The sequence below is a fragment of the Peromyscus maniculatus genome, chromosome 2, assembly GCF_049852395.1.
Source record: "Peromyscus maniculatus bairdii isolate BWxNUB_F1_BW_parent chromosome 2, HU_Pman_BW_mat_3.1, whole genome shotgun sequence".
NCBI classification, from domain to species: Eukaryota; Metazoa; Chordata; class Mammalia; order Rodentia; family Cricetidae; genus Peromyscus; species Peromyscus maniculatus.
This window is the reverse complement of record NC_134853.1, coordinates 116,760,198-116,787,577: the sequence shown is the minus strand read 5'-3', so window position 1 is coordinate 116,787,577 and position 27,380 is coordinate 116,760,198. Positions and strand designations below refer to the sequence as shown.

Here is a 27,380-nt window from a genome sequence, read left to right as displayed (position 1 = left end):
ATAAACAACTAGAGAAAAGGGCAAACAAATTAGAAGAAAACAATAAAGTCCTAGAAGAAAACAATAAAGTCCTAGAAGAAAACAATAAAGCACTGAAAGAAAATCATGAAAAAGCAATGAAACAAATAAAGGAAACAGTCCAAGACCTGAAAAGGGAAATAGAAAAAATGAAGAAGACACAAACAGAGGGAATGCTGGAAATAGAAAATCTGAGTAAAAGATCGGCAACTTCAGATGCAAGTATAACCAACAGAATGCAAGAGATGGAAGAGAGGATCTCTGGCATTGAAGATACAGTAGAAGAAATAGATGCATCAGTCAAAGAAAACACTAAAAACAACAAAGTCATGAACCAAAATGTCCAAGAAATTTGGGACACCATGAAAAGACCAAACCTACAAATAATAGGGATAGAAGAAGGAGAAGAATACCAACTCAAAGGCACAGAAAATATATTCAAAAAAATCATAGAAGAAAATTTTCCCAACTTAAAGAAGGAAATGCCTATGAAGATACAAGAAGCCTATAGAACACCAAACAGACTAGACCCCCCCAAAAAGTCCCCTCGCCACATAATAATTAAACAACTAAACGTACAGAATAAAGAAAGAATATTAAGAGCAGCAAAGGAAAAAGGTCAAGTGACCTATAAAGGCAAACTCATCAGAATAACACCTGATTTCTCAATGGAGACTTTGAAAGCCAGAAGGACCTGGACAAATGTAATGCAGACACTAAGAGACCATGGATGTCAGCCCAGACTAATATACCCAGCAAAACTTTCAATCATCATAGATGGAATGAACAAGACATTCCAAGACAAAGCCAGATTTAAACAATACTTATCCACAAACCCAGTCCTACAGAAAGCACTAGAAGGAAAATTCCAACCTAAGGAAGTCAGATACACCCGCAAAAACACAGGCAATAGATAAAGCCACAGCAGTAAACCCCAAAGAAGAGAAGTACACACACACTACCACCAAAAAAATAAAAAGGATGAACAATCACTGGTCATTAATATTCCTTAATATCAATGGACTTGATTCATCTATAAAAAGACATAGGCTTACAGAATGGATATGAAAGCAGGACCCATCTTTCTGCTGCATACAAGAAACACATCTCAAATTCAAAGACAGACACTACCTAAGAATAAAAGGCTGGGAAAAAACTTTCCAATCAAACAGTCTTAAGAAACAAGCAAGTGTAGCCATCCTGATATCCAGCAAAATAGACTTCAAACTAAAATCAATCAAAAGAGATCAAGAAGGGCATTGCATACTCTTCACAGGAAAGACCACCAAGATGAAGTTTCAATTCTGAACATTTATGCCCCAAACACAAGGGCACCCACATATATAAAAGAAACATTACTAAAGCTTAAACCACATGTAAAAGCCCACACATTAATAGTAGGAGATCTCAACACCCCACTTTCACCACTGGACAGATCCCCCAAATAGAAACTTAACAGAGAAATAAAGGACTTAACTGATGTCATGACCCAAATGGTCCTAATAGATATCTACAGAACATTCCATCCTAACATAAAAGAATATACCTTCTTCTCAGCACCCCATGGAACTTTCTTGAAAATTGACCACATACTTGGCCACAAAGCAAATCTCAACAGATACAAAACAATGGGAATAATCTCCTGTGTTCTATCAGACCACCATGGTTTAAAGTTAGATTTCAACAACAGCAAAAACTACAGAAAACCTACAATCTCATGGAAACTGAATAATGCTCAACTGAATCACCAATGGGTTAAGGAGGAAATAAATTAAAGACTTCCTAGAGATCAATGAAAATGAAGACACCACATACCCAAACTTGTGGGACACTATGAAAGCAGTGCTAAGAGGGAAATTCATGGCACTAAATGCCCACATAAAGAAGTTGGATAAATCTTACACTAGTGACTTAACAGCATACCTGAAAGCTCTAGAACAAGAAGAAGCAAAGTCTCCCAGGAAGAATAGATGCCAGAAAATTATCAAAGAGAGAGGTGAAATCAATAAAATAGGAACTAAGAGAACAATACAAAAATTAATGAAACAAAGAGTTGGTTCTTTGAGAAAATCAACAAGATAGACAAGCCCTTATCCAAACTAACCAAAAGACAGAGAGAGAGAATCCAGATCAACAAAATCAGAAATGAAAAGGGGGACATAATAACAGACATTGAGGAAATCCAGAGAATTATCAGGTCATACTTCAAAAACCTCTACTCCACAAAACTGGAAAACCTAAAAGGAATGGACAATTTTATGGATAGGTACCACATAAGTTAAATCAAGACCAGATAAACTATTTAAATAGTCCAATAACCTCTAAGGAAATAGAAACAGTCATTAAAAGTCTCCTAACCAGGCAGAGGCAGTGGATCTCTGTGAGTCCGAGGCCAGCCTGGTCTCCAAAGTGAGTTCCAGGAAAGGCACAAAGCTACACAGAGAAACCCTGTCTCGAAAAACCAAAAAAAAAAAAAAAAGTCTCCCAACCAAAAAAAGCCCAGGACCAGATGGTTTCAGTGCAGAATTCTACCAGATCTTCAAAGAAGAATTAATACCAATACTCTCTAAATTGTTCTACACAATAGAAACAGAAGGAACAGGAACATTACCAAACTCCTTCTATGAGGCTACAATAACCCTGACTCCTAAACCAAACAAGGATACAACAAAGAAAGAGAACTACAGACCGATCTCCCTCATGAACAATGATGCAAAAATACTCAATAAAATACTGGCAAACAGACACCAAGAATACATCAAAAACAATTATCCACCATGATCAAGTAGGCTTCATCCCAGGGATGCAAGGGTGGTTCAACATACGAAAGTCCATCAATGTAATACACCATATAAACAAACTCAAAAAAAAAAAAAAAAAAACCATGATCATCTCACTAGATGCAGAAAAGGCATTTGACAAAATCCAACACCCCTTCATGATAAAAGTCTTGGAGTGATCAGGAATACAGGGAACATACCTAAACATAATAAAGGCAATTTACAGCAAGCCAACAGCCAACATCAAATTAAATGGAGAGAAACTCAAAGCAATTCCACTAAAACCAGAAACAAGGCAAGGCTGTCCACTCTCCCCATACTTATTCAATATAGTACTTGAAGTTCTAGCCAGAGCAATAAGACAACATAAGGAGATTAAGGGAATACAAATTGGAAAGGAAGAAGTCAAGCTTTCCCTATTTGCATATGACATGATAGTATACTTGAGTGACCCCAAAGATTCCACCCAGGAACTGATAAAGCTTATAAACACCTTCAGCAACATAGCAGGATACACGATCAACTCAAAAAAATCAGTAGCCCTACTATATACAATGGACAAAGAAGCTGAGAAGGAAATCAGAGATACATCACCCTTTACAATAGCCACAAATGACATAAAATACCTTGGGGTAACACTAACCAAGCAAGTGAAGGACCTATATGACAAGAACTTTAAGTCCCTGAAAAAAGAAATTGAAGATGTCAGAAAATGAAAAGATGGTATGTACTCACTCATAGGAGGATACTAGAGGTAGAACAAGGATGACTGGACTGCTACTCACAGCACCAGGGAGGCTGCCTGGAAAACAGGACCCCAAGAAAGACACGAGGATCACCCAATGACGGAGAAATGGCTGAGATCTACATGAACAACCTAGACATGAGTGGGAGTAAAAAGGGCGAGGGTCGAGGGAAAGAGAACCTGTGGGAGCGGGAGATCCCAGCTGGATCAAGAACAGAGAGGGAGAACAAGGAATAGGAGCCCATGGCAAATGAAGACCACACGAGAAAAGGAAGAAACAAAGTGCTAGAAAGGCCCACAGAAATCCACAAAGATACCCCCACAATAGACTGCTGGCAATGGTCGAGAGACAGCCAGAACTGAACCACTCTGGTGATGGGATGGCCAAACACCCTAATAGTCATGCCAGAAACCCCATCCAAGGACTGAGGAATCTGGATACAGTGATCCACAGCTAGGCCCCGGGTGGAGCTCTGGGAGTCTAATTAGCGAGAAAGAGGAGGGTTTATATGAGCAAGAATTGTTGAAACCAAGGTTAGATAAAGCACAGGGACAAATAGCCAAATGAATGGAAACACATGAACTATGAACCAAAGGCTGAGGGGCCCCCAACTGGATCAGGCCCTCTGAATAGGTGAGACAGTTGATTGGCTTGATCTGTTTGGGAGGCATCTAGGCAGTGGGACCAGGTCCTGGGCTCATTGCATGAGTTGCCTATTTGAAACCTGGGACTTATGCAGGGATGCTTGGCTCAATCTGGGAGGAGGGTACTGGACCTGCCTGGACTGAGTCTACCAGGTCGATCTCAGTCCTCGGGGGAGGCTTTGCCCTGGAGGAGGTGGGAATGGGGGGTGGGTTGGGGGGAAGAGGAGGGGGCAGGAGGGGAGAGAACAAGGGAATGTGTGGCTGATATGTAGAACTGAATGGTATTGTAAAATAAAATAAAAGGAATAAAGGTTAAAAAAAAAAGACCAACAAATACATTCCATTTGATCAGGCATGAAAAAATAAAAACTAATAATATTTTTGGATGATAATTTACTAAAGACACATACTTGCCTTAATATGTTTGGTGTCAAAAACACAGTTAAGAGGTTTAAAATGTTTTAACTAAATTCAAAGGATTACTACAATTCTAACTTGTTTTCTAAATTTCGAGAGTTAGAGTGATTTGGAGCTAATATAAAATACCTGAGCAGGGTGGTTTTAGCCCATGCCTTTAATCCCAGCAGTCAGGCAGATCTCTTTAAGTTAGTTGTTTTATAATTCTAGAGTTACAGTGAACAAGGTGGTGGTGGTGAATGCCTTTAATCCCAGAACCCAGGGACAAAACTCAGATACAGCTTCTAACTAGTGTGTTTGCACACTAGAGAAATCACATTCCATGTTTATAGATTTTTATAATGACTCCTACAAGGTTACTAGAAAGGCAGCTAATTTACTATGGGGACAGGAACAAAGAGCAGCTTTTGTGATTGCTGGTAAGCTTTTCTGTGAGCATGAAACCCTGACCAATATTGAACCAAATGATACCCTAATTATGGATATCATCTTTATTTGTGAATTGGCAACTGGGGACTCTTCATAAAGAAAAAAAAAAAAGTCTACCAAAATTTGCTTGTTGACTTCTAATGCAAATGCGTTCCATATATGGAGAATAAATTATTCTCGCTTTGAGAAACAAATCTGGACATTTTACAAGGCACGGAGAACCTTATAATCAGTCATAACCAACCACTTTTTGGTTATGAGGGTATACTTACTATAATGGGTTGCTTCTGTTCTAAGGGACTAGAGTCCTTCACAGGCTTAGCCATGGAAGGAAATATAGTACAGTGGAATTGGTACCTATCTGAATTCTTTGTGACCACGATATGGTAGCAAAGGGGTCAGTGCCTTCCCATTATGAGGACATAGCTCAGTTGTCTATAATCCCCATCTCCAAACCACTCCCCCCTCCCCCCAAAGAGGCACCTATTGAACTGTGGGGAACAAGGGAATGGTCACTACATTTGACTAATGAATTGTTTACTGATGGGTAACCACTGATGGAACCAAAATTAATGGAAAGTGGCAGCTTATAGACCAGGGGATGGGATGGCCAATATTGAGGAAGGATCCACAAAACCAGTGCAGCATGATTGCCTATAAAACAAACATAGCCGGGCGTTGGTGGCGCACGCCTTTAATCCCAGCACTCGGGAGGCAGAGCCAGGCGGATCTCTGTGAGTTCGAGGCCAGCCTGGGCTACCAAGTGAGCTCCAGGAAAGGCGCAAAGCTACACAGAGAAACCCTGTCTTGAAAAAACCAAAAAAAATAAAAAAAAAAAAAAAAAATGAAAAAACCAAAAAAATAAAAATAAAACAAACATAAAGCAAAAGGAAAACCTCTATCTTCTCCAATTTATGGTGTGTTTGCAACGGTACAGCTACAGGGTCATCAAAATGGAAAATCAGATAAATGGCAAAAATACCTGGTCATGGGAAGCATAAATGGAAATGGCAGCTTAGCAAAGACATCAAATTTTATCTAGCTCACACAAGTAAGACAGACAAAACATCTGAAAATAATGAGGTGGTAGACAAACGGCATCATTTTTAATTAAGACTAGAATATTACATTTTGCCAGGAAACAAATTCAAGATAAATCAGCAAGAATGATATATTACGCATTCAAAAAACTTGAAAAGTTACCTCAACACTAAAAAACAAAAAGAAATGGAAAACCAAATTAAACCAGGGGAACCCTATAAGAATAACTATTATAAGAATCTAAAGCCAGGCAATTGTTCACACCTTTAATCTCAGTAGTCAAGAGGCAGACACCTTTAATCCCAACACTTGGGAGACAGAGGCAGGCACATACAAATCACAGTGATTTAAAATTAAAAGCTGCTTGCAAAAGGCAGGCTGAAATTGAAATTAAATGTCCTTTGTGATCTAAAAAGCAATACATTTTTTTTTAAATTTCTTCTGTAATTTATTTAAAAAAGTAAAATGTAACAAGATACTTAAAAAAAGGCTAGATATAAAAGTAGTTAAGCTGCTCACGAACATTTAAAATTTTCCAAAATGTATTTTCAGTAATCATGATCTTATAAAACATTTTACAGTTATAAGAAAGTGCCCAGCTGAGCACACATAACTGAATTACCTTAGCACAAATGTCTGGTTAGGAGGAAGGGCAATAGCCTGTCTGACTGCATTGAAACAGGGATACAAAGAAAGGAAGATAACTGTGAGAAAGTATTGTGCATTGGCCCCGTCATATGTACAGAAAAAGTGCCCTCTCTCAACTGAACAAATTACATGCAAAATAGTAGTAGTATCATTTAATATCCTAGAGCTCAATGCGGCTAAAATGACTCAAAAGCAATACATTTAAATATTGAATTTATACATAAAAAGAGAAAGGGAAATATAGGTATATTTATCCACACATACTAAGGTATATTTAGTTTCAAAATTTCAAAAGATTTTTTTGTAATTGAAAGATACTTTTTCTACTGCCAAAAAACATTTTGTTCTAGGAAAGATAAAATGCCAAAAAAGGAATGCCCTAGAGTTAGAATTGGTACAGTGTTTTGCTTTTATCTTTCCAGGAGAATAAAATCATTCAACTAAGGAATCTGGAGATCACTGAACAAGTGAACCATCTGAAGAAAAAGGACGGATCATCAAGAGATTTGTTTTCAGGTTTGAGTCTGAAGCAGGTTCTTTGTAAACAGTGGGCACCTTTGGTTCAACTGATGTGTTCTACCTACCCAGGATTGCCACTAAGCTAACAAATACCACACAAAGATCAGCTTCAGACTACAAACTGTTCGGGACATTCAAATTAATGAGTTCATATAAGACTGACACAAACATTTTACAGAACTTTGAACTCAATAATAGTTAATCCTAAAACTGCCAAATATAACCAAGCTGGATATTTTTGGAAAGCTTGGCAGAAATAGCCTCATTATTGTAAGTAGGTTTACTGTGTTAAAACCTTTCCTGGGCTGGAGAGATGGCTCAGAGGTTAAGGTCCTGAGTTCAATTCCCAGCAACCACAAGGTGGCTCACAACCATCTGTAATGAGATCTGGTGCCCTCTTCTGGCAGTCAGGGATATGTGCAGGCAGAACACTGTATACATAATAAATAAAGAAATCTTAAAAAAAAAAAAAGAAACCTTTCCTTTTTTATTTATACAAAAAGGGGAAAATGTTGCAGGATGTTTGATTACACTGTGAACCCAAAAATTACATTATTTACTGGAAAAACCTGTTCTAGTTGTGGTGTGTCTCAGCTCTAGCAAATACCTTTAATCCAAGAGCTTTCTGCTTATTGTAAACAAGCTGTTTTTATTTAAACAGCTTTCCATAGGTCAAGAGGTCGATCAAACAACCAGTTGACAGGAAGTAACCACAGAGAGTGAGAGGGAGTCAGGAAGATAGAGATGCACAGGAAGTAGAGGAGCATTCAGTTTGGCAGTCTTTTGGTTTGAGAATGTGTGGTGGTAATCTAATTATACTGAAATGTGATTTTGATTGTATGTTAATAAATAAAGTTGCCCGGGGGTCAGAGCTATTAGAGCCATAGCAAGAGTGTGGCGGTGGTGGCACACGCCTTTAATCCCAAAAAGCCAGCCTTTAATCCCAGGGAGTGGTGGTAGAAAGCAAAAAGATATATAAGGCGTGAGGACCAGAAACTAGAAGCATTTGGCTGGTTAAGCTTTCAGGCTTTGGAGCAACACAGTTCAGCTGAGAGCTATTGGGATGAGGACACAGAAGCTTCCAGTCTGAGGAAACAGGACCAGCTGAGGAACTGGTGAGGTGAGATAGCTGTGGCTTGTTCTGTCTCTTTAAATAGACTAACAGACAGGAAATAGAGCTCTGATTCGGGAAGCTGGGACACCGCAGGCGGAAGGGTGAGATTTCAGCTCCGAGCTCTGACCTCTCGGCTTTCTCTTTTGCATTGTTTCTGTGTTTCTTATTTAATAAGACGGTTGGTTACATCTATAAGAATGCATAGGAGAAAGTCCTTTTCTGGATTGCTGGCCAAGGAGGAAATTCAGCTGGGTGCTCTCTCTGTATTTCTGAGCTAGCAGGTTTTCACCCCAGCACCTAGCTCCCAAGTCCTTATTGGTAAAATCAAATGCTAGAGATTTAGTTAAAAACCATATAACTTAACTGAATATTTCTCCTTTTGACCTGTTATTGAGTGATCAGAGCAGTAGACACTGTAAGCTATGAAGAACTAGAGCCTTCAGATACTACATTAGAAGTAAAGATCCAGATTGAAGAGAGACTACTCAGAGAGACCAAGGCAGTTTAAATAAAGATGGCTATCCATGTCAATGAGGTTCCCAAGATGAAGTAGAATAATGTGTAACTGCTAGGAAAAGAAGAAACATCTGGTATCTTGATCTGTCTTCAGGCATGTTCATCTTTGCTAAGATTATGTAGGAAAGGTGGCAAAAAGCATATGTACTCTGGCCACCTTGGTCTTTGTCACTGAATTTGGCTGATCATTATCTCTGTTCTGGTCAAACAGAACATTATTGTTCAGCAAACAATACTCCTAGGGGTGGAAGCAATTTACATTTGGTTCTCAGCAAATCTACACTGCTCATCTTTGAAAAGGACAATGGCTTGGTTTAAGATACGCACTTATTAAATGATGGACATGCCTGTCTGTAGAGCTGAGCAGGAATCTGACCCAAAGTTTTAGGTAAAGGAAACAGATACAAAATAAAGACAGATGTCAAGCTTTAGTTTCTCATTTCCCATACTGCATCTCTGGGCTCAAAGTGATCAGCCTTCACATCCCTATTGTAACATTACTTTCAAATAACCTAAACAATGAAAAACTTTTTAAGCACGTTTTTAAGTTTTTATAGATTACATATATAGGCAAAGATGACTTTCACATTAAGAACACCTTTCTGATGCATTACTTGCTTGTATTTTGCAGTCTCCTAGTGTGAAAAACCACTCATGATTTTGTTTCTCAGGATTCATCTACTTTATCTTTCATGTATTTTACATGAGTTTGGGAGCCTTTAGGCTAGTCACACACTTTCTCAGCCAGCCCAGTCCTCCCATTTCTATTGCTGTACATCCTGTTCTAATCCAGAACTTCACATTCTGTGTCTGTGGAACCTAAGCAGATCTCAGAAATAAATAAGCAATTAGATATATTCTAATATATCTGCTCAGGCTTTGCAGAAGTACTTTGAAGACTCTACTCCCTGGGGGCACCAATGCCAGCTGAAAAACCTAATGACTATTTTTCTGGTTTTGTCCCATAGGAAAGTGAGCTTTCCTTGCAGACCAATTGGCGAGGTATAAGCTGTTTATTTTCTTCACTGCCCTTGAGTAGAAATTTACCTTCAAGTCCCCAGTCAATACGAAGCTGAGCCGAAAGTTCAGAATGGGCCTCACTCTTCCTCTAGGTAACCACTATCCCTAGACTGTGATGGCCAAAAAGCAAAGAGAAAGAAGAGCAGGAAGAACTGGCATGTACTTTTAAACTATTGGGGCCTACTCACATGGGATGGCACAGGTAACCACGGAACAGAGGAAGAAATTAGACTGATTCCTGGATCACTATGACTCTGAGTTAGCTATGAGAAAATAATTTATGTACTCTGTGATGTATCTTTTCACCTAAGACTTGCAGAAAGAATGATGATTTGTCCCTTAAATGGTAAAATAAAAAGAACGTATGTAAATAACAAATACATTCATGAGAGCTCCTTCAGTTTGCTCTGAAGAAGATGAACAGAGAAAATAGTATAGTAGCTTGGAGCTCAACTTGGATTTGGTTATGCCCACCCCCTTCTGATGCACTTGGCAGGCTAACTCCTTCATCTGCACACACTGTGCATATACATTCCTCTGAAAACAATGCATTTAGTAATTTCAAAGCCTGTTCGCATCAGCCTACATGTGCTGTACTCTGTATCGGTTTAGGGATTACCTAGCTGGGGTAACTAGGAAATGAAAAAAATTGATAAACACGCAACCACACAGAAAAGCTGAAAATGGGTTGTCTATGTGCTTTGATGGAGAAGCCCCAGCAACAGCAGCAGTGTGTTTATATAACTAAATTGAGAATGTGGGTTTATTGTCCACAGTTGATCAAGGAGGCATATTTAACTAATTTCAGCAGGAGTTCTCTAGAGGGTAACAGTCTCAGGCTGTAAACATTAAGAAGGAAGCTATAGTTGATAGTTTCTACATATACTGCTCATTTGTTCATAAACACTCATACTTGGACCAGAGAAAGGCTTTGCCATTTCATTGGACCCCACTTGGGGGAAGGCTTTGCCCTTTCCATGAGTCTGAAGCATCAGGGTCCTTGACATGAGTGTATGCATGATAACAACACACATTTACTCAAGACTTCATCTACTCCCACGCTAGCTAGTTTTATGTCAACTTGATACAATCTAGAGTCCTGTTAGAAGAGGTAACTTCAATTGAAAAAGTCCTTCCACAGGTTTGGCCTGTGGGAAAGCCTGTGGGGCAATTTTTTTGACTGGTGATTGATATGGGAGGGCCCAGTGGTACCATACTTGGGACTGGTGGTTCTGGGTGTTATAAGGAGGCAGGCTGAGCAAGCCAATGAGGAACAAGCCAGTCAGCATCACTCTTTCATCAGTTCCTGCCTCCAGGTTCTGACCTGATTTCTCTCAGTGAAATCTTTCTTTCTTGGGTTCCTTGGACATGCTGTTTCTCATAACAATAGAGAGCTAACTAAGACAACTCCTCACATATTCACTCAGGGATTCCTTCTTTCCCCACATATATGCACACCCCTCTCTGGGTGCTGAGATGTTTCTCCTCCCCTAACAATCAAACTTGGACAATTCCTATTCAAATATATTCCTAATATATCAGGATGTGATGATATTTTATTTGTGCTCTAATAAATAAAGCTTGCATGGAGATCAGAGGAAAAATCCAGCCACTATATTAAACATAGAAGTCCAGCAATGGTAGCACATGCCTTTAATCCCAGTATTCGGGAGGCAGAGATTCATCCAGATCTCTGCAAGTTCAAGGCTACACTGGGAACAGAGCCAGGTGTGGTGGCACATGCCTTTAATTCCCAGCACTAGTTAACCATAGAGGTCTGGAGGTCTGTACAGAAAGACAGGAAATGCTAGAGCTGGGCAGAAAGAGGAAAGTGATATAGCTATGTGAAGAGAGGAAGTAAGAGAGCAGGAACAGAAAAGCATATAGGTATGGGTATACAGAGAGTATATCCTCTTTTGGCTGAGGATTTCCTATGGTAAGAACTTGTGGCTGTGGCTTGTTCTGTTCCCCTGATCTTTCAGCTTTCACCCCAATATATGGCTCTATGAAGGCAATACAGACCCCATCTTAGGGTAGGGCTACCATCTTAGATCACCTGGTATACTCAGTTCCAGAAAGAACCTCAGGAATGTGCCATGACAGATACAGATACAGAGCAGTATGCTCCTGCAGACATTGTGTCTGCAGTTTATGGCCCTTGAAGATATCAAGATAATCCTACTGAGCAGTCCAGATAATCCTGTTCAAATGGTTGTGGTTCCCTGCCAAAAGTCTAACCCAGTGGTTTTAAATGTGGTTTCTCACTCAAAGTCTAGATCAATAGTTTCAAAAAATTATCTTGCCCCATATCCCTTCTACCCAATTCCAAGTTGCCAAAGTATGTAATTCCAGACTTGTGGTTTTTCTCTATAAAAATTCTCAGCGGGGTGGTGGTGGCGCACACCTTTAATCCCAGCACTACGGGGCAGAGCCAGGCGGATCTCTGTGAGTTCAAGGCCAGCCAGGCTACCAAGTGTGGCGCCCAACGTGTTGGCAAGAGTTTCCAACTAAAACCTGAGTAAAAAGATTCTAAAACGGAGCTAAAAACAGTTCCTAGTTGTTTCTCTCAAGTTAGCAGCAGCCTGTGTGTTTGAGCTACTATGGCAGGTTCCTGGCATGTGCACTCGACCTGCAGTTTGGCAGGGATGAGGCCTCTGCAAGTGGCACATTACACTTCTGCATGGTGGATTTAGCCTTTGCTAGTACAAAACAAAAAGAGGTTTCTGGACTACACGCTGTTTTGATAGAAGCATAGACCCACTATTTATGAGAGTTGATGGCTCCCAGAGCTGGTGGAAAATGTACCACCACCATATTAGGAAGCTGAATTGGGTGGAGCCAGCATCCACAGCGCCGTGTAAGGATATGTTGCTTTGGAAAGGAGGCTCTGTTTTTGTTTCCACAGAAAGCCAGAGACTATGAATTTGTTCCAGATTAAGATACATCAGGTTTGACCATCCAAGACTCCCTGAAAGGTCTCGGATGACACCATGGCCCAGATGATCCAACATCCAGAACCGTTTCAAGGCAACTGGCTCAGAGGATACACCCTCACGGACTACTCCATAATCCTAAAATTTTCTTTATGTCCCCACAAGATACAGTGCCCCCCTCCAGCAGGAAGTAGTAAGAGAAGCTACACCCAAATTTCCAAATTTACCAAGCTGGCTTTGGAGATGTGTAAAAGTTAAAACCTTCCTCTTTAAAAAAAAAGAAAAGTAAGCCACGTGGCAAGGTATAGATTTATGGAAATGGATTAATATAAGCTATAAGAACAGTTAGCAAGAAGCCTGCCACGGCCATACAGTTTGTATGCAATATAAATCTCTGTGTTTACTTGGTTGGATCTGAGCGGCTGTGGGACTGGCGGGTGACAAAGATTTGTCCTGACTGTGGGCAAGGCAGGAAAACTCTAGCTACAAAGTGAGTTCCAGGACAGGCACAAAGCTACACAGAGAAACCTTGTCTCAAAAAACAAACAAACAAACAAAAACCTCTCTACACCTGGGCTTGTGGCCACAGCCACATTTCGCTTCATGTGCCTGGCAGTGGCCCAGGTTGAATCTGATAGTAAATGGACCCCTATGTGCTTGCATTGGAAACCAGCTCCTTGGTTGTCTCTGGGGGTTTTGTGAAACGGGTACAATAGCTCTGGGTTTTTTATTAATAAGACCTTTTAGCAATCCGTGTTACATTAGGGTATGTAGAAAAGAAAGAACAATTTAGTACTAACTTGTTCGATGTGCATGCATAATGAGAAAATATTGTATCTCAAGTAGAATTTTATGGAGAATTCCTACTTAACATCGTATGCCTATGAACAACTTGAAGTGCATGTATTAAAATCAGATGCATTATGGGAAGGAACATGCACAGCAGAAAAAAAAAGACCTAATCTGCCAGTCAAAACAGAAAATCATTCTCATTATGGCCTTTAGAAACCAAACAGTTCCTTCTTTTGGATGCCATAAAAGAAAACTGCAAATAGAATCAGCATCCTTGAGTATCTTCACTCGTGTGGCTTACTGTGCATTCTGATCTTTTTTCTTGCTTGTCATTAAAGTTTTTTTTTCTCTATTTTGCAAATCCATGGGAGATTTTATTTCAGTTCCTTGAATAAGAGGCTAAGAATCTAGAACACCTAACCTCGATTACCGTTAACACTTTCTTCTTTCACAGTTGTCTATTTGATTCTAGCCTATTTAGAGAGTTCATTGGCAAGTGGTTCACAGTCTGTCTTAGGGGTTAGAGCTGAATCCTGGATGCAACCTCAGAGGTTTGTCATAATGGCTCTCTCCTCTGGAAGTCTGTAGCTGCCTTATCTTGCTCTGCCTCTGAGTGATTCCACCTGGAAGTTAGCAGAGCAGGGATGATTCTCCATTCACAAGCAGGCAAAGCAAGTGGCACTGAAGTGTTTCTATGTTTTGCAAATGGTTGAGTGACCTTGACTTTGGACCAGGAGTGGTAAGGTGTGATTACAGGAAGCAGGCTTGAGGAGCACATTGGAAAGACATTCTGGCTCCATAGTACCTCCTTCCTCAAGACCCCACCAGACATTTATTCCAGCCTTTTCACACAGGACTTGGCTGTGTAGGATGTGAATCTCACTTGCAACTGGCCTTAAGCTTTGTTCATTTACATACCAGCTGTAACTCACTGGGCCCCAGCAGAGTATTTAAGAGCAGTGTATTGGAAATGGCATAATCCAATTGGATCTAGTTTGTCACCAAGAGAGACTATGGCCCTAAAAAGAGAGCCTGGTACCACTGACTAGCAGTGAGTTTTGATATCCATCCCGGTTCAAACAAACTAACCAGATACACAGAAATAGGTCATATCAAAAGAACTTACCCCATCCCAGTGTGGCCCTACTGAAGAAATTTAAATAGCTCAAAAGAAGAGGTGCCAGGAGGCCATGAACTTTTCTTTCTGGTTTGTTGATATTCAGAGAAAAGCCCATTAAAGTGACACTAAGAAAAAGGGACAGAAAAGGCTGTATGTGAGAAAGTGGAGCCAGTCTTAGCTGTTACAAGCAAGGAAGGAGTGTCTCAAGGATTGATTTTAGTGGAGAGAGGCACCTGCGGTTCCCCGTCAGGTAAAAATAGTGAAATGTGAGGCTGACTGTATTTTCCTCCTTTGCTACTTACAAAGATGCATCTCTAGAAAAATGAGGCCATGACTAACACCAGTAAAATCAGGCTTTGAAGTTCCTGAACTGAGCTCAGGCTGCATATAGACAGGCAGGGGGTTTGTAGTAGGAGCTGGAGAGTGTTGTGCCCTGGGCATGAGACCACCAAAGAGACCACCAGAGACATGAACTCACTGAAATGCAAAAGCAAGGTTTATTGAAGCAGTTCAAGCCACGGCAGGGCCCTCGTCAAGCCACCCAACACAGTGGAGGCTGAGGAGGTGCCCATCCCTCTGCAAGTTCAGTTTTTAAAGGCAAAAACCACAAGGTTACATCATTTAGGGGTGCTAGTATGGGTGCAATTCTGATTGGCTCAAGTTTTAGGGGCTTTTCACAATTTCTGTGTTACCTTACTTTGTAGTTTTAACCGGTTGTTTGTCAAACTTTATAGACTACCTCCGGCATTGGGGCATTCTGCGGTTAATCAATTGTTACCAGATAGTCCTTCAAACATCCTGACTTTGTACTTTGACCATCTCTGGCATTGGGGCATTCTATGGTTAATCAGTTGCTACCAGAAGGCTCTTCAAACATCCTGACTTTGTCCTGGGATCTATGTCAGCAGCTCTGAGAATTTTGAAACTCAGACCTGTTTCAAGCTGGGGTGAGGGGCTTGCTTGAAATGGGGGTGCTTTGGTTCTTCAGGGGGTTCACTAAGTACATCACCCAAAGGAGCCATCAGGTCCAACTAAGCAACTTGATGGGATTCATACTGAAGACAGGCTAGGGTAAACAGATGCCAAGCATAGGGATGAGAAGTGAAGGTCTGAGATCAAGTGATCATTCACTCTCTCAAAGTAAAACTCCAGTTGTGTTTGTAAATAGAAAATACCCCCTTATTTCATTCTGATTAGGTACAGATATATGGCATAATCCTAGAATACTGCTACTCCAAGCACATTTTCTTATTTGGTAAGACTGCATTATACATTTTATTCTACTTGGTAAAAATGGATGGAGCCGTACCTTGAAAGCAGCTTCAAATTAGAGTATTTTCAAGTCAATTCAACAAATATTTATTGGTCATGGACTATGAGTATGATGCTGTGATCAACAAGGGGAGGTACAGGAGCCATAACACCTCAGAGCCCTCAGTCCAGTGAAGAATGGAGATTACACACATGCAAATAAATCAGCATCCCCCCAAATTCACTATATGCATAAATATACACATATATAAAATCCTAACTATAGCAGTCCAGTACTTTCTTCGCTGCCAGCAATCTTTGGGGTGAGGATGCTTTGACAAAGTCCCCAGCATGATTCTTCTGTGCCTTACCTCACTTGAAAAGCAATCCTGCAAATGGTACCCTAGTTTCTCTCCACTTCCTTTCCCTCCTCTCTCTTCTGTGGCCAGATGTGTTTTTGCTTTTTTAAAAAATTTTTTACCAAGTATAATTTTTTAAAAGATGTATTTATTATGTACACAGTGTTCTGCCTGGATATACTCCTGCAGGCCAGAAGAGTGGACCAGATTTCATTACAGATGGTTGTGAGCCACCATGTGGTTGCTGGTAATTGAACTCAGGACCTCTGGGAGAGCAGCCAGTGCTTGCTCTTAAGGTCTAAGCCATCTCTCCAGCCCTAGGATATAAGTTATATTGACAGCTTTCCCCTTGGCTCTCTGGAAACATTATTTGTTCTTTCCAGCTTGTTTCTGGTGTTCACTGTCATTCACTGGGGTGTCCTGGCTCCCCCTTGGAATTGTTTCCCCTCTATATTCATGCTCAGCAATATATCATGCTTCTTGTTAGCATTAGATATTTTCCTGATTAACTGAAATCCTCCTGTGAGCTTAGCTTTAAAGAAAATCTGCACACATTTGGGCCATTATTTCTTCAAGTTTTGTTTTGTTTTTTTGATTTGTTTTGTTTTTCTGGAACCTGCATTCAGCTGCCACATTTCTTGGATTGCAGTCACAGGTTAGAACCACAAATGCTAACTGACCAGCCATTGAGATTGTTACATTTTTTTCACCCCTTTCTCTAAATCAGACTAATTTCATTACCATCTTCCAGGGACAGTGGATGAACATGGCTTTGTGGACATCCCGGTTTTTGACCTAGTTCCCAGTTGGCTCCCTGCTTCAGGTCTTCCCTCCGAATTCCCTATGCTTGTCTCAAGAGCTGGCAGCGGCCCCAGTGTATACTGATGCTTTCTGGGTCACACTGTGTTCTTGTGCATCCACCATGAACTGTTTGTTCTGCTCTGGTAAACTGAAGGCTTTTCTTCTGAAAGAGTTACATTAAACTGAGCAAGAAGAGGGGGCCAGCTGCAGAGGGTGCCTTCAGGAGCTGGCATGAATCACTAGTGATGCTTACTATAGCTTCTAAGCTCAGAACAGAGGCTTCTCTTTGTCCAAATGCATCAAGGACCAAAACCATCATAGCACCCTCATGCACATCACACTACATTAAGACTCCAGGGAATTGTCTCCCGGGGAGGCAGATGAACTAGGGTGCAGCTCTGGCTAACTGGCCAATCCCAGGTTTGCCAGTTATTTTCTGCTTGTGAAGTAAACAGCTTCCCTTAATTTCCTGCCCACCTGAAAAACAGAATGACATCCACTCCAAAGACAATGCTTAGTAAAGAGAGTCACTATCCCCATGCAGGTGACTTTTTTTTGTAAGTCCTTCCTCCATGTGTTATTTTATAGAATGCTCTGATAAAGTCAAGAATGGCCACATGATTGGCTTGGTTAAGATGAGTAAAAGCTACAGGTGCTACCTGAGTGCTTGATCTCAGGTCAACATGTTTTCTTCTCTGTCATGTGTGCACAGGCATGAAACAAAGTCATAGCTTATTCAAGATGGGAATACAATAAATGTTTTGTTGTTAGGTACTAGAGTTTCAGGACTGTTATTACTGCATAACTCCCCACCTGCTTTGCCCATGGTTGTAAGGACCAAAGACAGATGTCAAAAAAAAGCTCAGAACTTAGTCAAAATATAGTAATCTTATCCCTGTAACTGTACATGTTTGTGCCATTGTGAAATTTAGAGACATTTTTCTTCCAGGCTGTTTGATGTTTTCCTTACAAAACTCACAGAACAATATGCATTCCCTATTGACTAGAGGGGTAAACTCTAGTCAAAGTTTCTTCAAAGGTTACCATGCTGCAGTCACTGGAATCTAGGAATGTCAGAGAGGCTACACCCATGAAGATTTGTCTATATGGTTGCCTACATAAGACCTGAACAATGATGAGGAAACAAAAAACAAAAAACCAATGGTCAGAACATGGAATGAAGAAATCTCATGGAACCTCAACCCTAGACAAAAACTGAGGGCAACGGGGGAACAAGGAGAGAGGGAAAGATGATCTTTCCCAGGGAACAGTTCTCCCCAATTGCTTACCAATACCTAGTGGTAGCCTTGAGATCATGTACATATAGGTTACATTAGCTGGACTAAGCATGTAGTAGTTATGTGTTTAAGAATATGTACGTACATATGTAACAACTAAAGAAAGAGAGGCCATGAATTTAGAAGTGGAAAGAGTTGGAGGAGATAATATAACTTCAAAAAATAAAAATATTAAAATGAGACTAATACCTTAGGTATAATGTGTTTTTTATAAATCCACACATTTTAACATGTTTTTTAAAAATATCTCTCCTAGTCTGAGACTCTTTTCATTGCCCTTTCTTTGGACATGAATCTTTATGACAACAATTTTAAGAACATTTTTCTTTAAATATTTTTGCATGTTACTTAATAATAGTTTGCCTAGTTCAAGGCAATATTTTCTCTCTCTTTTTCTGAAAGGCTTATAATTATATGTAATGCTAACTTTAATGTGAAGAAGAAACCTAAAGTTATCCTTTTATAGCCAAAATTCAATTATGTTAGAACTAGTCATTGGAAAGATTAACATTTCTGCTTTTGAATTACCTTGGCTCCTTTTTAATAAAGCAAGTGACAAAGCTAGTTCTTATCTAGGAAAAAAATCTATTTTGAAAATCCCAAAGTCCATTCTTTCAAAAAGCATTGGGAACACTAGTAAAAACAGGCACAATCAGTACCTCCAGGGTTCAGAAAAATTGCCAAAGTCTTACAACAATTTGAGCTTTTTTTTTTTTTCTTTTTCTTTTTTTAATATAAAGAGCAGTTGGTGCTAGAAGAGCTTGAATGTTGATGGGTTATGTTGTTATGTATGCTGTGAATATGTGTTGCTCTGATTGGTTGATAAATAAAGCTGTTTGGCCAATGGTGAGGCAGAATAAGGTTAGGTGGGACATTCCAACTAGAAAGAGAGGGAGGAGAAAGGCAGAGCTGGGCAGATGCTGCCAGCCACTGCCAGAAGAAGCAAGATGTAAAGTACCAGTAAGCCACAAGCCACGTGACAAAGTAGATTTATAGAAATGGGTTAATATAAGATGTAAGAGCTAACTAGAGAGAAGCCTGAGCCAAGCAGTTATAATTATCAGTAAGCCTCTGTGTGTTTACTTGGGGGACACAAGTGGGAGAGATTTGTCCTGACTACCGGCCAGCTGGGACACAAGAAAACATTAGACTACATTTGGTACCCAATGTGTTGGCTCAAGTTTCCACCTGAAACCTGAGAATACTTAATAAGTGATTAGAAACTGATCCAAAAAACAGCTTTCTACATCTTGTCTCATGCAGGCTGCCAGACACCACAACATTCAGGCTTGAGCACAGCATGGTGGATTCCTGCCACAGTACACAAGGGCATCTCCAAGCCGCACACTGCATGGCAGATTTAACTTTTGCTTATACAAGAAAAAAAGAAAAAGGCTTCTGGGCTACACACTGCTTTAATGGAGGCATAGATCCACTGCTTCCGAGAGTTGATGGTATATACACATGGCCCAGAGCTGAAGGTGAATTACCTCCACCATGTTAAAAAGCAGAAATGGGCAGAATCAGTAGCCAAGGCTGCTAGTTTTCGCCCTAGCCATGCAGTTTAGCATTTTAAAGTCTCTCCTGGTCAGAGAAGGATGATAGATTCACAATAAGGCAGTTTCAAATGGAATAAGACTTGAAACAGTTTACAATGTGTGTAAAAATGTATGCAGGCTTGAAAGAAAGAGGAAAAGGAGGATAGACAGTTAATAAAGAATTAGAGTTTTTAAAAAAGTCTTCAAATAGACAGTAAAAGTAATATAAAAAAATAAGCCACGTAAAGATGGAAATCACACAGACAGTCTGGATTATATTGTCTTTGGGATTTTTAACTGAGAAACATTTGATTGTAAAAGCTGCTGAGTTAAATCAGTATGTATATTTTAAAAGTATCTTAACTTCAAAATTTATGTCTAAGAATGTGTTGCTTTGAAAAAGAGGTTCTGCTTTTGTTTCCACAGAATATGAGAACCTGTGGATTTGTTCCAGGTTAAGATGGATCAGATTTGATCAAGCAAGACCTCCTGAATTTTAACAGATGGTACCCTATCAACAAAGGTTATAGCTGGTCTTCCCAGGACTTGACCATTATCTCGAATTTTCTCAGGATCCCCATAAGACTACCAGTGCCCCCGTCAGCAAGAAGTAGCCTAGAACAGTAAGTCCACATTTCCAAATAATAGATTATGGATATTTGTCTTTGTTTAAGTTGTTGACTACAAATTGTTATTGGTCATAGTCAATCGCTTTCTAAAAGAAGAAAGGGGAATATGATATAGAAATATAGGATATAGATATGATAGGATAAAAGAGTGGATTGTTGAACCTACTTTTAAAGAGCAACTTGTTTAAAATGTTTTACATTGGTAGAGATTTTAATTTATTGATACAAATTTAAAGTTAATTTTGTTACACTGTATGTATATTTCTACTCTTGTTTAATGTATTATGTTTGTGCAGTTCATTTAAATTGTAATGGATAATTAAGAAATACAGATAAATAATTAGTCTTCTATGATAGTCAAACATACAGTCAATGTTAAGTTTTCTAGGTAATTCAATTAGGTAGGTAATCTTCAAACATTTCAAAGACCTACAGAATATGGCATTTAAAATGTTTTAAGAACAGACTTTTTGGGCAGTGAGACATGTCTGCTCCTGGCAGCACTGATTTACTTCAAAGAGAAAGATGGGCATCAAAGACACTCCATATGGAGTTTATCTTCTTCTTGGCAAAAATAGCCATTTGGGCAAGAAACTGTTCTTGCCTGGGCTGCTTGACAAAATGTTGTATCAACTGGACATGCAGGACCCATAGGAAGGTGACCACTGAACTTTACAAGGTAAGATGGTCCTTCAAGTTCCTGCTTCACAGAACAAACTGCCAGACATTCTACAGGACACAGAGAGAACTGATGGAGAGACTATAGGCCTGTAGGCTGAAGAACGGATGCCCCAACATTGTAGAACTTTGGGTAATTGTCCTGGTAGCCAGCTGTCTCTGTCATTCTAGATTTTTGAAAGTTGCTTACAATGCTCTGTTTACTTAGGTAATATTATATCCTTCTGAGGTCTTTCATGTAGTTGAAGACTAGATAGTTATAATTATAGTTTTCCTTGGTTATAAGAGATAAAGGTAGATATGAAACCTTAGACTCACAAATATAGGATACCTGCTTTAATTTTGCCAAATACAAATAGACTAGATATTATAACTATAATACTTGCTTGATAACTGTTTTGTTATATGTAATTTTACTATTTGGAAGTTAAAACCTTCCTTTTGAATAGAAAGGAAAGAGGAATTGTTGGATGATGTCATTCTGTATGCTGTGAATATGTATTGCTCTAATTGGTTGATAAAGCCGTTTGGCTCTTGATGAGGCAGAATAAGGTTAGATGGGACATTCCAACTAGAGAGAGAGAGAGGAAGGAGAAAGGCAGAGCTGGGCAGATGCTGCCAGCTGCCGCCAGAAGAAGCAAGATGTAAAGTACCGGTAAGCCACAAGCCACGTGGCAAAGTACAGATTTATAAAATGGGTTAATTTAAGATTAAGAACTAGCTAGAGAGAAGCCTGAGCCAAGCAGTTATAATTAACATTAAGCCTCTGTGTGTTTACTTGGGGGACACAAGTGGAAGAGATTTGTCCTGACTACCGGCCAGCTGGGACACAGGGAAACTTCAGACTACAGAATGTTTTTTAATGGAAAATCACAGCAAGGAGACTGGTTTCAAATAAGATAGCCTATAGAATCACAAAGAGGAAGTAACAGGGTTTAAAATTTACTACAAGGACTTAGCAGTGTATATCCACTGGCAGGAGGAACCAGTAAACTTGAAGATGTTAATGAAATTATCAACTCCACAGGGCAGAAGTGGGTGAAGAAAACTGAGCAGAGCTCCACAGGTTTCTGTGTGACAAAAAAAGTCAGCTCTCTAAAAGGTAGCCATTTTACTGTGAAATGTGAAAGTAACTGCATGTACTTGTATAGTTACAGGGCAGTCATACACAGTATATTTACCAAAAATACTGGCTGGTGCATCAGGGAGCTGGCAGCAGAAAGTGGGGAAAATGTGTTTGAGATCTCAGGACATGCTTAGCTTCTGGTTTGCTATTAGTTACTGGTCTGCTAATACACCTAAGTTTTACACCTGGTAGCAGCAACAAAGGTAACTACAAAAATAGATAAAAATAATTTTAGTTCCGGGTCTGAAACATTCCAAGTCTCCATGATCAATCAGTTAACTTGTTCTACAAACTACAACTCCCAAAACAACCTGATGTGACCGAAACTGCCAAGACATCAGCAAACCAAATGATTTCCTTTAGTTAGGCCACCACAATATTCTACAGTTGAGAAGTTAAGTCCTATAATAGTTTGTGAGGTTTCCTGGGTATCACCTAAAGTGAGGCAGGTCTTTCATCTTTTTATACCTGGAACATTTCAATGGTCATGTAATCATTAGTTACTGATCAGTCAGCAACAGCAACAAAGCTGAACTTTCCCAAGATATGTTTTGAGAACATGGGACACCTGTGCTTTTTTACAACCCATTTTACAGATGACAAACACAGGTTAGGCATGGCTAGTGTGATGGACACAGTATACAATATGAAATGGCTTTACAACAAGAGACTCCTAGGCTAGAAGTTCACAGGTGATGGGTTCAAATGTGATTTCTGGGACCCATTTTTTACTGTTCAGCTGTACCAAAGGGGCACATGAAGCTGTGGGGTCACAGGGCTAGGGAGAACATGCTTGTCTTTTCCCTATGCAAGCTCAGTGCTATTCACATCCAGTCGGCCAGAACTTACATGGTTCTGCCTGCCACCTAGTCACAGGAGGTCCAACCCCCAAGGTAATGTAATAAGTTATTAATGAAGTAATTATATTAAGGAAATTATTAATAAAGGGAAAATCCAAGAATGGGTTTTGAGATTAGTCCTCAATATACCCAAAATTATATACCTAGAAATGTTCTGGAGTCCACATTAACAAAAGATATCTACATTCTAGTGGTACAACTGGAGTCAAAGGACACAAAAATATCACTTTTATACACCTTGTTCACACAAATACAATGGACTGGAATTCATGCAATTTTGCTTACCAGTCTAAGTGGGTTTAGTCCTTTAGTAAAACAGGAATAACCATGCACTTGTAGCCACTAAAAACACCACCAACAACTGATACAGAAGCAGAAGTTTATTTACTCAAAACATTTCACAATTATATTGACAATCATTTATTTAAAATAATATTCTAAATACTTACAAAAATAAATCAAGTATTGCATCTATTTTTCAAGTGTGACAGTATTTGTCATAGAAAATAGAAAGGACCTTTTTATAAACTAAACACTGTACTGAGACTTCCTCAAATTCAATAAACTACACACTATTTCCTCTGATGATTTGTGCTTTATAAGTGTCCAATTTCTGTGCAATAAACAAGATCACAATAAGACTGTATGTATAACGAGCCATATACATTTATTTTTACACAAAGTGACACTACTCTGGCCTAAATCACCATCATTCCCAAAGGCCAGATGTACATTACACAAAAGTAGGTGTGTTTTTGAAGTGTTTAACATCTAGTCATCAACAATCTACCAGATCTTACTAAGGGATACTCTGCTAAAGGATGCTAGGCAAGGTATTTTTAACTTACATTAAATCATTAGTTTTAATCACGGGAAAAAATAGAATAAACTTCAAATATTTTTCAATACATTAAGTTAATTTCCAAGATAAACAATTGGTCATAATTATATCCAAAAAGAGAAAGGAATATCAATCCAAGGACAACCACTTGAAATTCAAAATTGTTTCTAACTTTATAATCACTGGGACATAAATTTTTTTTGTCAATTCCATGTTTATACATTCAGTCCTCCCTTGTAACACATTTGTAGAATTATGGTTCCAGATGAAACATGTATACTTTATATGTGGCAGGCACCGATCTCACTGCATGAACCACATAGGGAAAGAATCACCCTGATCACTGCCTCAATTTCTGTGATTAGTCTCAATTATATAGAACTTTACATAGTTTTGTATAAACATGTATCAAACGTTTGAAATTCTACTTAAAACTAGAAAAATCAGAAAATCTGCCTTTTCTTTAAGAAAAGAAAACTTATCCTTATGTCCTTATCTATGCTACATTAGTTATTTAGAAATTTATGAGCAATTACACTAGAAACATTAATTTATTGAAGTTCATCTTTTACAGTAAGTTCCATTAAAAGAGAACTTGTAAAATCTCAATTATAAGCAAATACAAACACTAACATCAATATCTTCATTAACAAAAATATACCCAAATGCCACAATTTTTAGAAAATTTTAAATAGCATGCTAAAGTATTTTCCAAAGTCCTATTTCACTAAAAGACATAGGCAAGCAGACACCATAAGAACATACCAAAATGCAAACCAACAGTTTAAATGCACAAAGCATAAAAATCTAAGAGGTAGTCAACAGAAGGAACCCTGATAAAACAAAATATCCTGGCAGATGCCACTAATCTCAAAACCCCAAATCACTGTGAAATTCTTGTGTTGTTAAGTGGTTAAAAAAATTACTGGGCAAGGATTTAAAGGCAGTTATCTACATGAGTTAACACTTCAAATAGAACAATACTCATATTTATGAAGGACTAAGAATAAAGTGTAGACCACAGCTCTACAGCCTGCCAGCTTAATCTGGCTCACACCCATTTTGTTTACATATTAGCATCCCTCCTTTCATGCTGAGGGGAGTGGTGAGGAGCTGACCAATCAAGGATCATGCAGCCCACAAGCTCACTCCCTCACAGAATGCCTGCTAACGTTCAGTGTATACACAATGCTGCGACATTTGTGTTGCTGCATTCTTGTCACCATCTGATTCTTCTCTAGATATGAGATGAATTATTCCCACTTCTGTAGTCTAAGGATCAAAGAATTTTCCCAAGTTACCAAAACCAAGATCTACCGTGACACTGCATCACACCAGAACTCTCAACAATGATGGAAACGTGGCTGCTAAGTGTTGGAAATGTGTCTGACACAAGAATGAACCACTTGTGGCTACATCAATCAATACTGATTTAACAACTAATATTCCAAAGTGTGACTTTAAAAAGTGACCCCAAATTAGAAAGTAACATCTCTGAAAAGAACAACCCTGGGCAGAAATGAACTGAATGCCACAAATCCAGCTCCAGAAACTCCGTAAGAGGTAAGCAGAAACCAAACTGGTCCTAAGCTGTTTCATCATTGTTTCTTTACAGGTAATAAAGCAAAATTATACCCTTCTTTGAAAACAAAGGCCACAACAATTTCATGCTCAAAAGCATATGGATATTTCAACATGTATTCTTCTAGTTTGCTTTCCAACAGAAAGGTACCTCTTAGAAATACCAGTTTATTTCCCACCTTACCATTTCAGTCAAGCCCTCCAAAGTCTTCATTCACAGCAGTACATGTACAAACTGAGATACAGCTCAGAGAAACTGCAAATGTCCAATCAGTCGCTTTTATAGGACAAAGTCACTCCAACAGTAAAGTCTTCCATGCATTATCGATTCCACAGCATGACAAAGGATCCTCTTGAGGACAGAACTAGCAAGTAGAGGAAAGCTTTGTACACACCAGGTCAAAGAAATTACTTTGCACAGTTCTTATCTACATGCCTTACTGGAGGCTGCTTCCCATAAAGCAAATCTAGATATATTACTAAATGACAAACTATTACTTTTCTACCTTAACTGACTCGCTGTTACAACTGAAAGCATAAAGCTGGAATATGCAGTTGCTTTCCCACACATGATGCCATCTCAAGACAAATATTTGTTTTATCACACTTCCAACTACTCAAAAGTGCTGCCCAGGGACAGAGCTGATTTTGCATTTTGTTTTCAGAGTAAACTTAAATGTTAACTTGATATATTTTGACATAAAAATAGTTGATACCCAGGTTAGGAATGTAGCTAGTTGGTAGCTGGCTTGACCTAAGTGCAAGTTTTGATCCCCAGCACTGTATCCACCCAATATGGTGGTACACAACTATTAATCCCAGCATGCAGGAAGTGAGGGAAGGACTGATCAGATGGCAAGGTCATCCTTGAATACGCTGTCAATTCAGTGCCAGTTTGGGGGATGGGAGACCCTATCTCAAAACAAAATCCAAACAAAACTAGCTGCTACCAAGCATCTTAACCTTTGTTTTCCATCTGGTAGTTTCTTGGGGTACAAAACATTTTGAGGCACTTCTGTTCGTGTTTGCTTTGCGGACTAGTCAGATGCCGCGGCTGGGACTTTAACAGAGAGATTTCTCCGGGTGCTGGTGATGTGCCGCTGCTGTGCTAAGAAGGACCGTGCAGGCGCCCCCGCACCAGCGTCTTTGCAAGCACCAGTGCCGCTCACAAGCCGAGACTCCATGCCCAGTTTCTGAAACGCCAGGCTCTGAGTAAAGAAATAGACAAATAAGCAACATACGAAAGCAATGCAATTATTACAGCAATCCTAGCAGGCTAATGGTTTCCTGATCAGCAGAGAAAAAAATTAAGGATTCCAAAGCCGATTCTTCTATGTCTGACAACACCAGGAAGAAGACACTAAAATAACTACCTTTATTTTAATCCCCTAAATTTTAAACCATTAAAAACAGTGGGGCCTAAAACAACATGCCAGAGCAAAGTTTAATTGTAACAAGAAAAAATTCCAAAGCAATTTTGTATGTGTGTTAGAAGCACTTCTATACCAAATGGACAGACACATCACACAGAGGAGTTTAGCAAACATCTGGAAGGCGGCAGCTGGATATATCTATGGCCTCACGGACAAAGTATCTAGTTTGAGCAACTGGTTTTTCTGATGAGAGAAGGTATTTCTCTATTACTGGATCTCATAACACAACTGTACTGTATTAATATAAA

General features: G+C 39.3%; 1 protein-coding gene across 3 annotated transcripts in view; it reads right to left on the bottom strand.

The window, feature by feature from the left end:
* Window positions 1–23,642: 23,642 nt before the first annotated feature.
* Window positions 23,643–27,380, bottom strand: part of Hook1 (hook microtubule tethering protein 1) — a 45,068-nt gene continuing 41,330 nt past the window's right edge. For 2 of the 3 annotated variants that reach the window (XM_006974024.4, XM_042271429.2), the window contains exon 22: window positions 23,643–26,907. In XM_006974024.4, the coding sequence (XP_006974086.1) occupies window positions 26,737–26,907 (171 nt within the window). In that variant the 3' untranslated portion in view covers window positions 23,643–26,736. The remainder of the gene's footprint in view (window positions 26,908–27,380) is intronic. The other variant, XR_013049222.1, reaches the window with a different exon arrangement.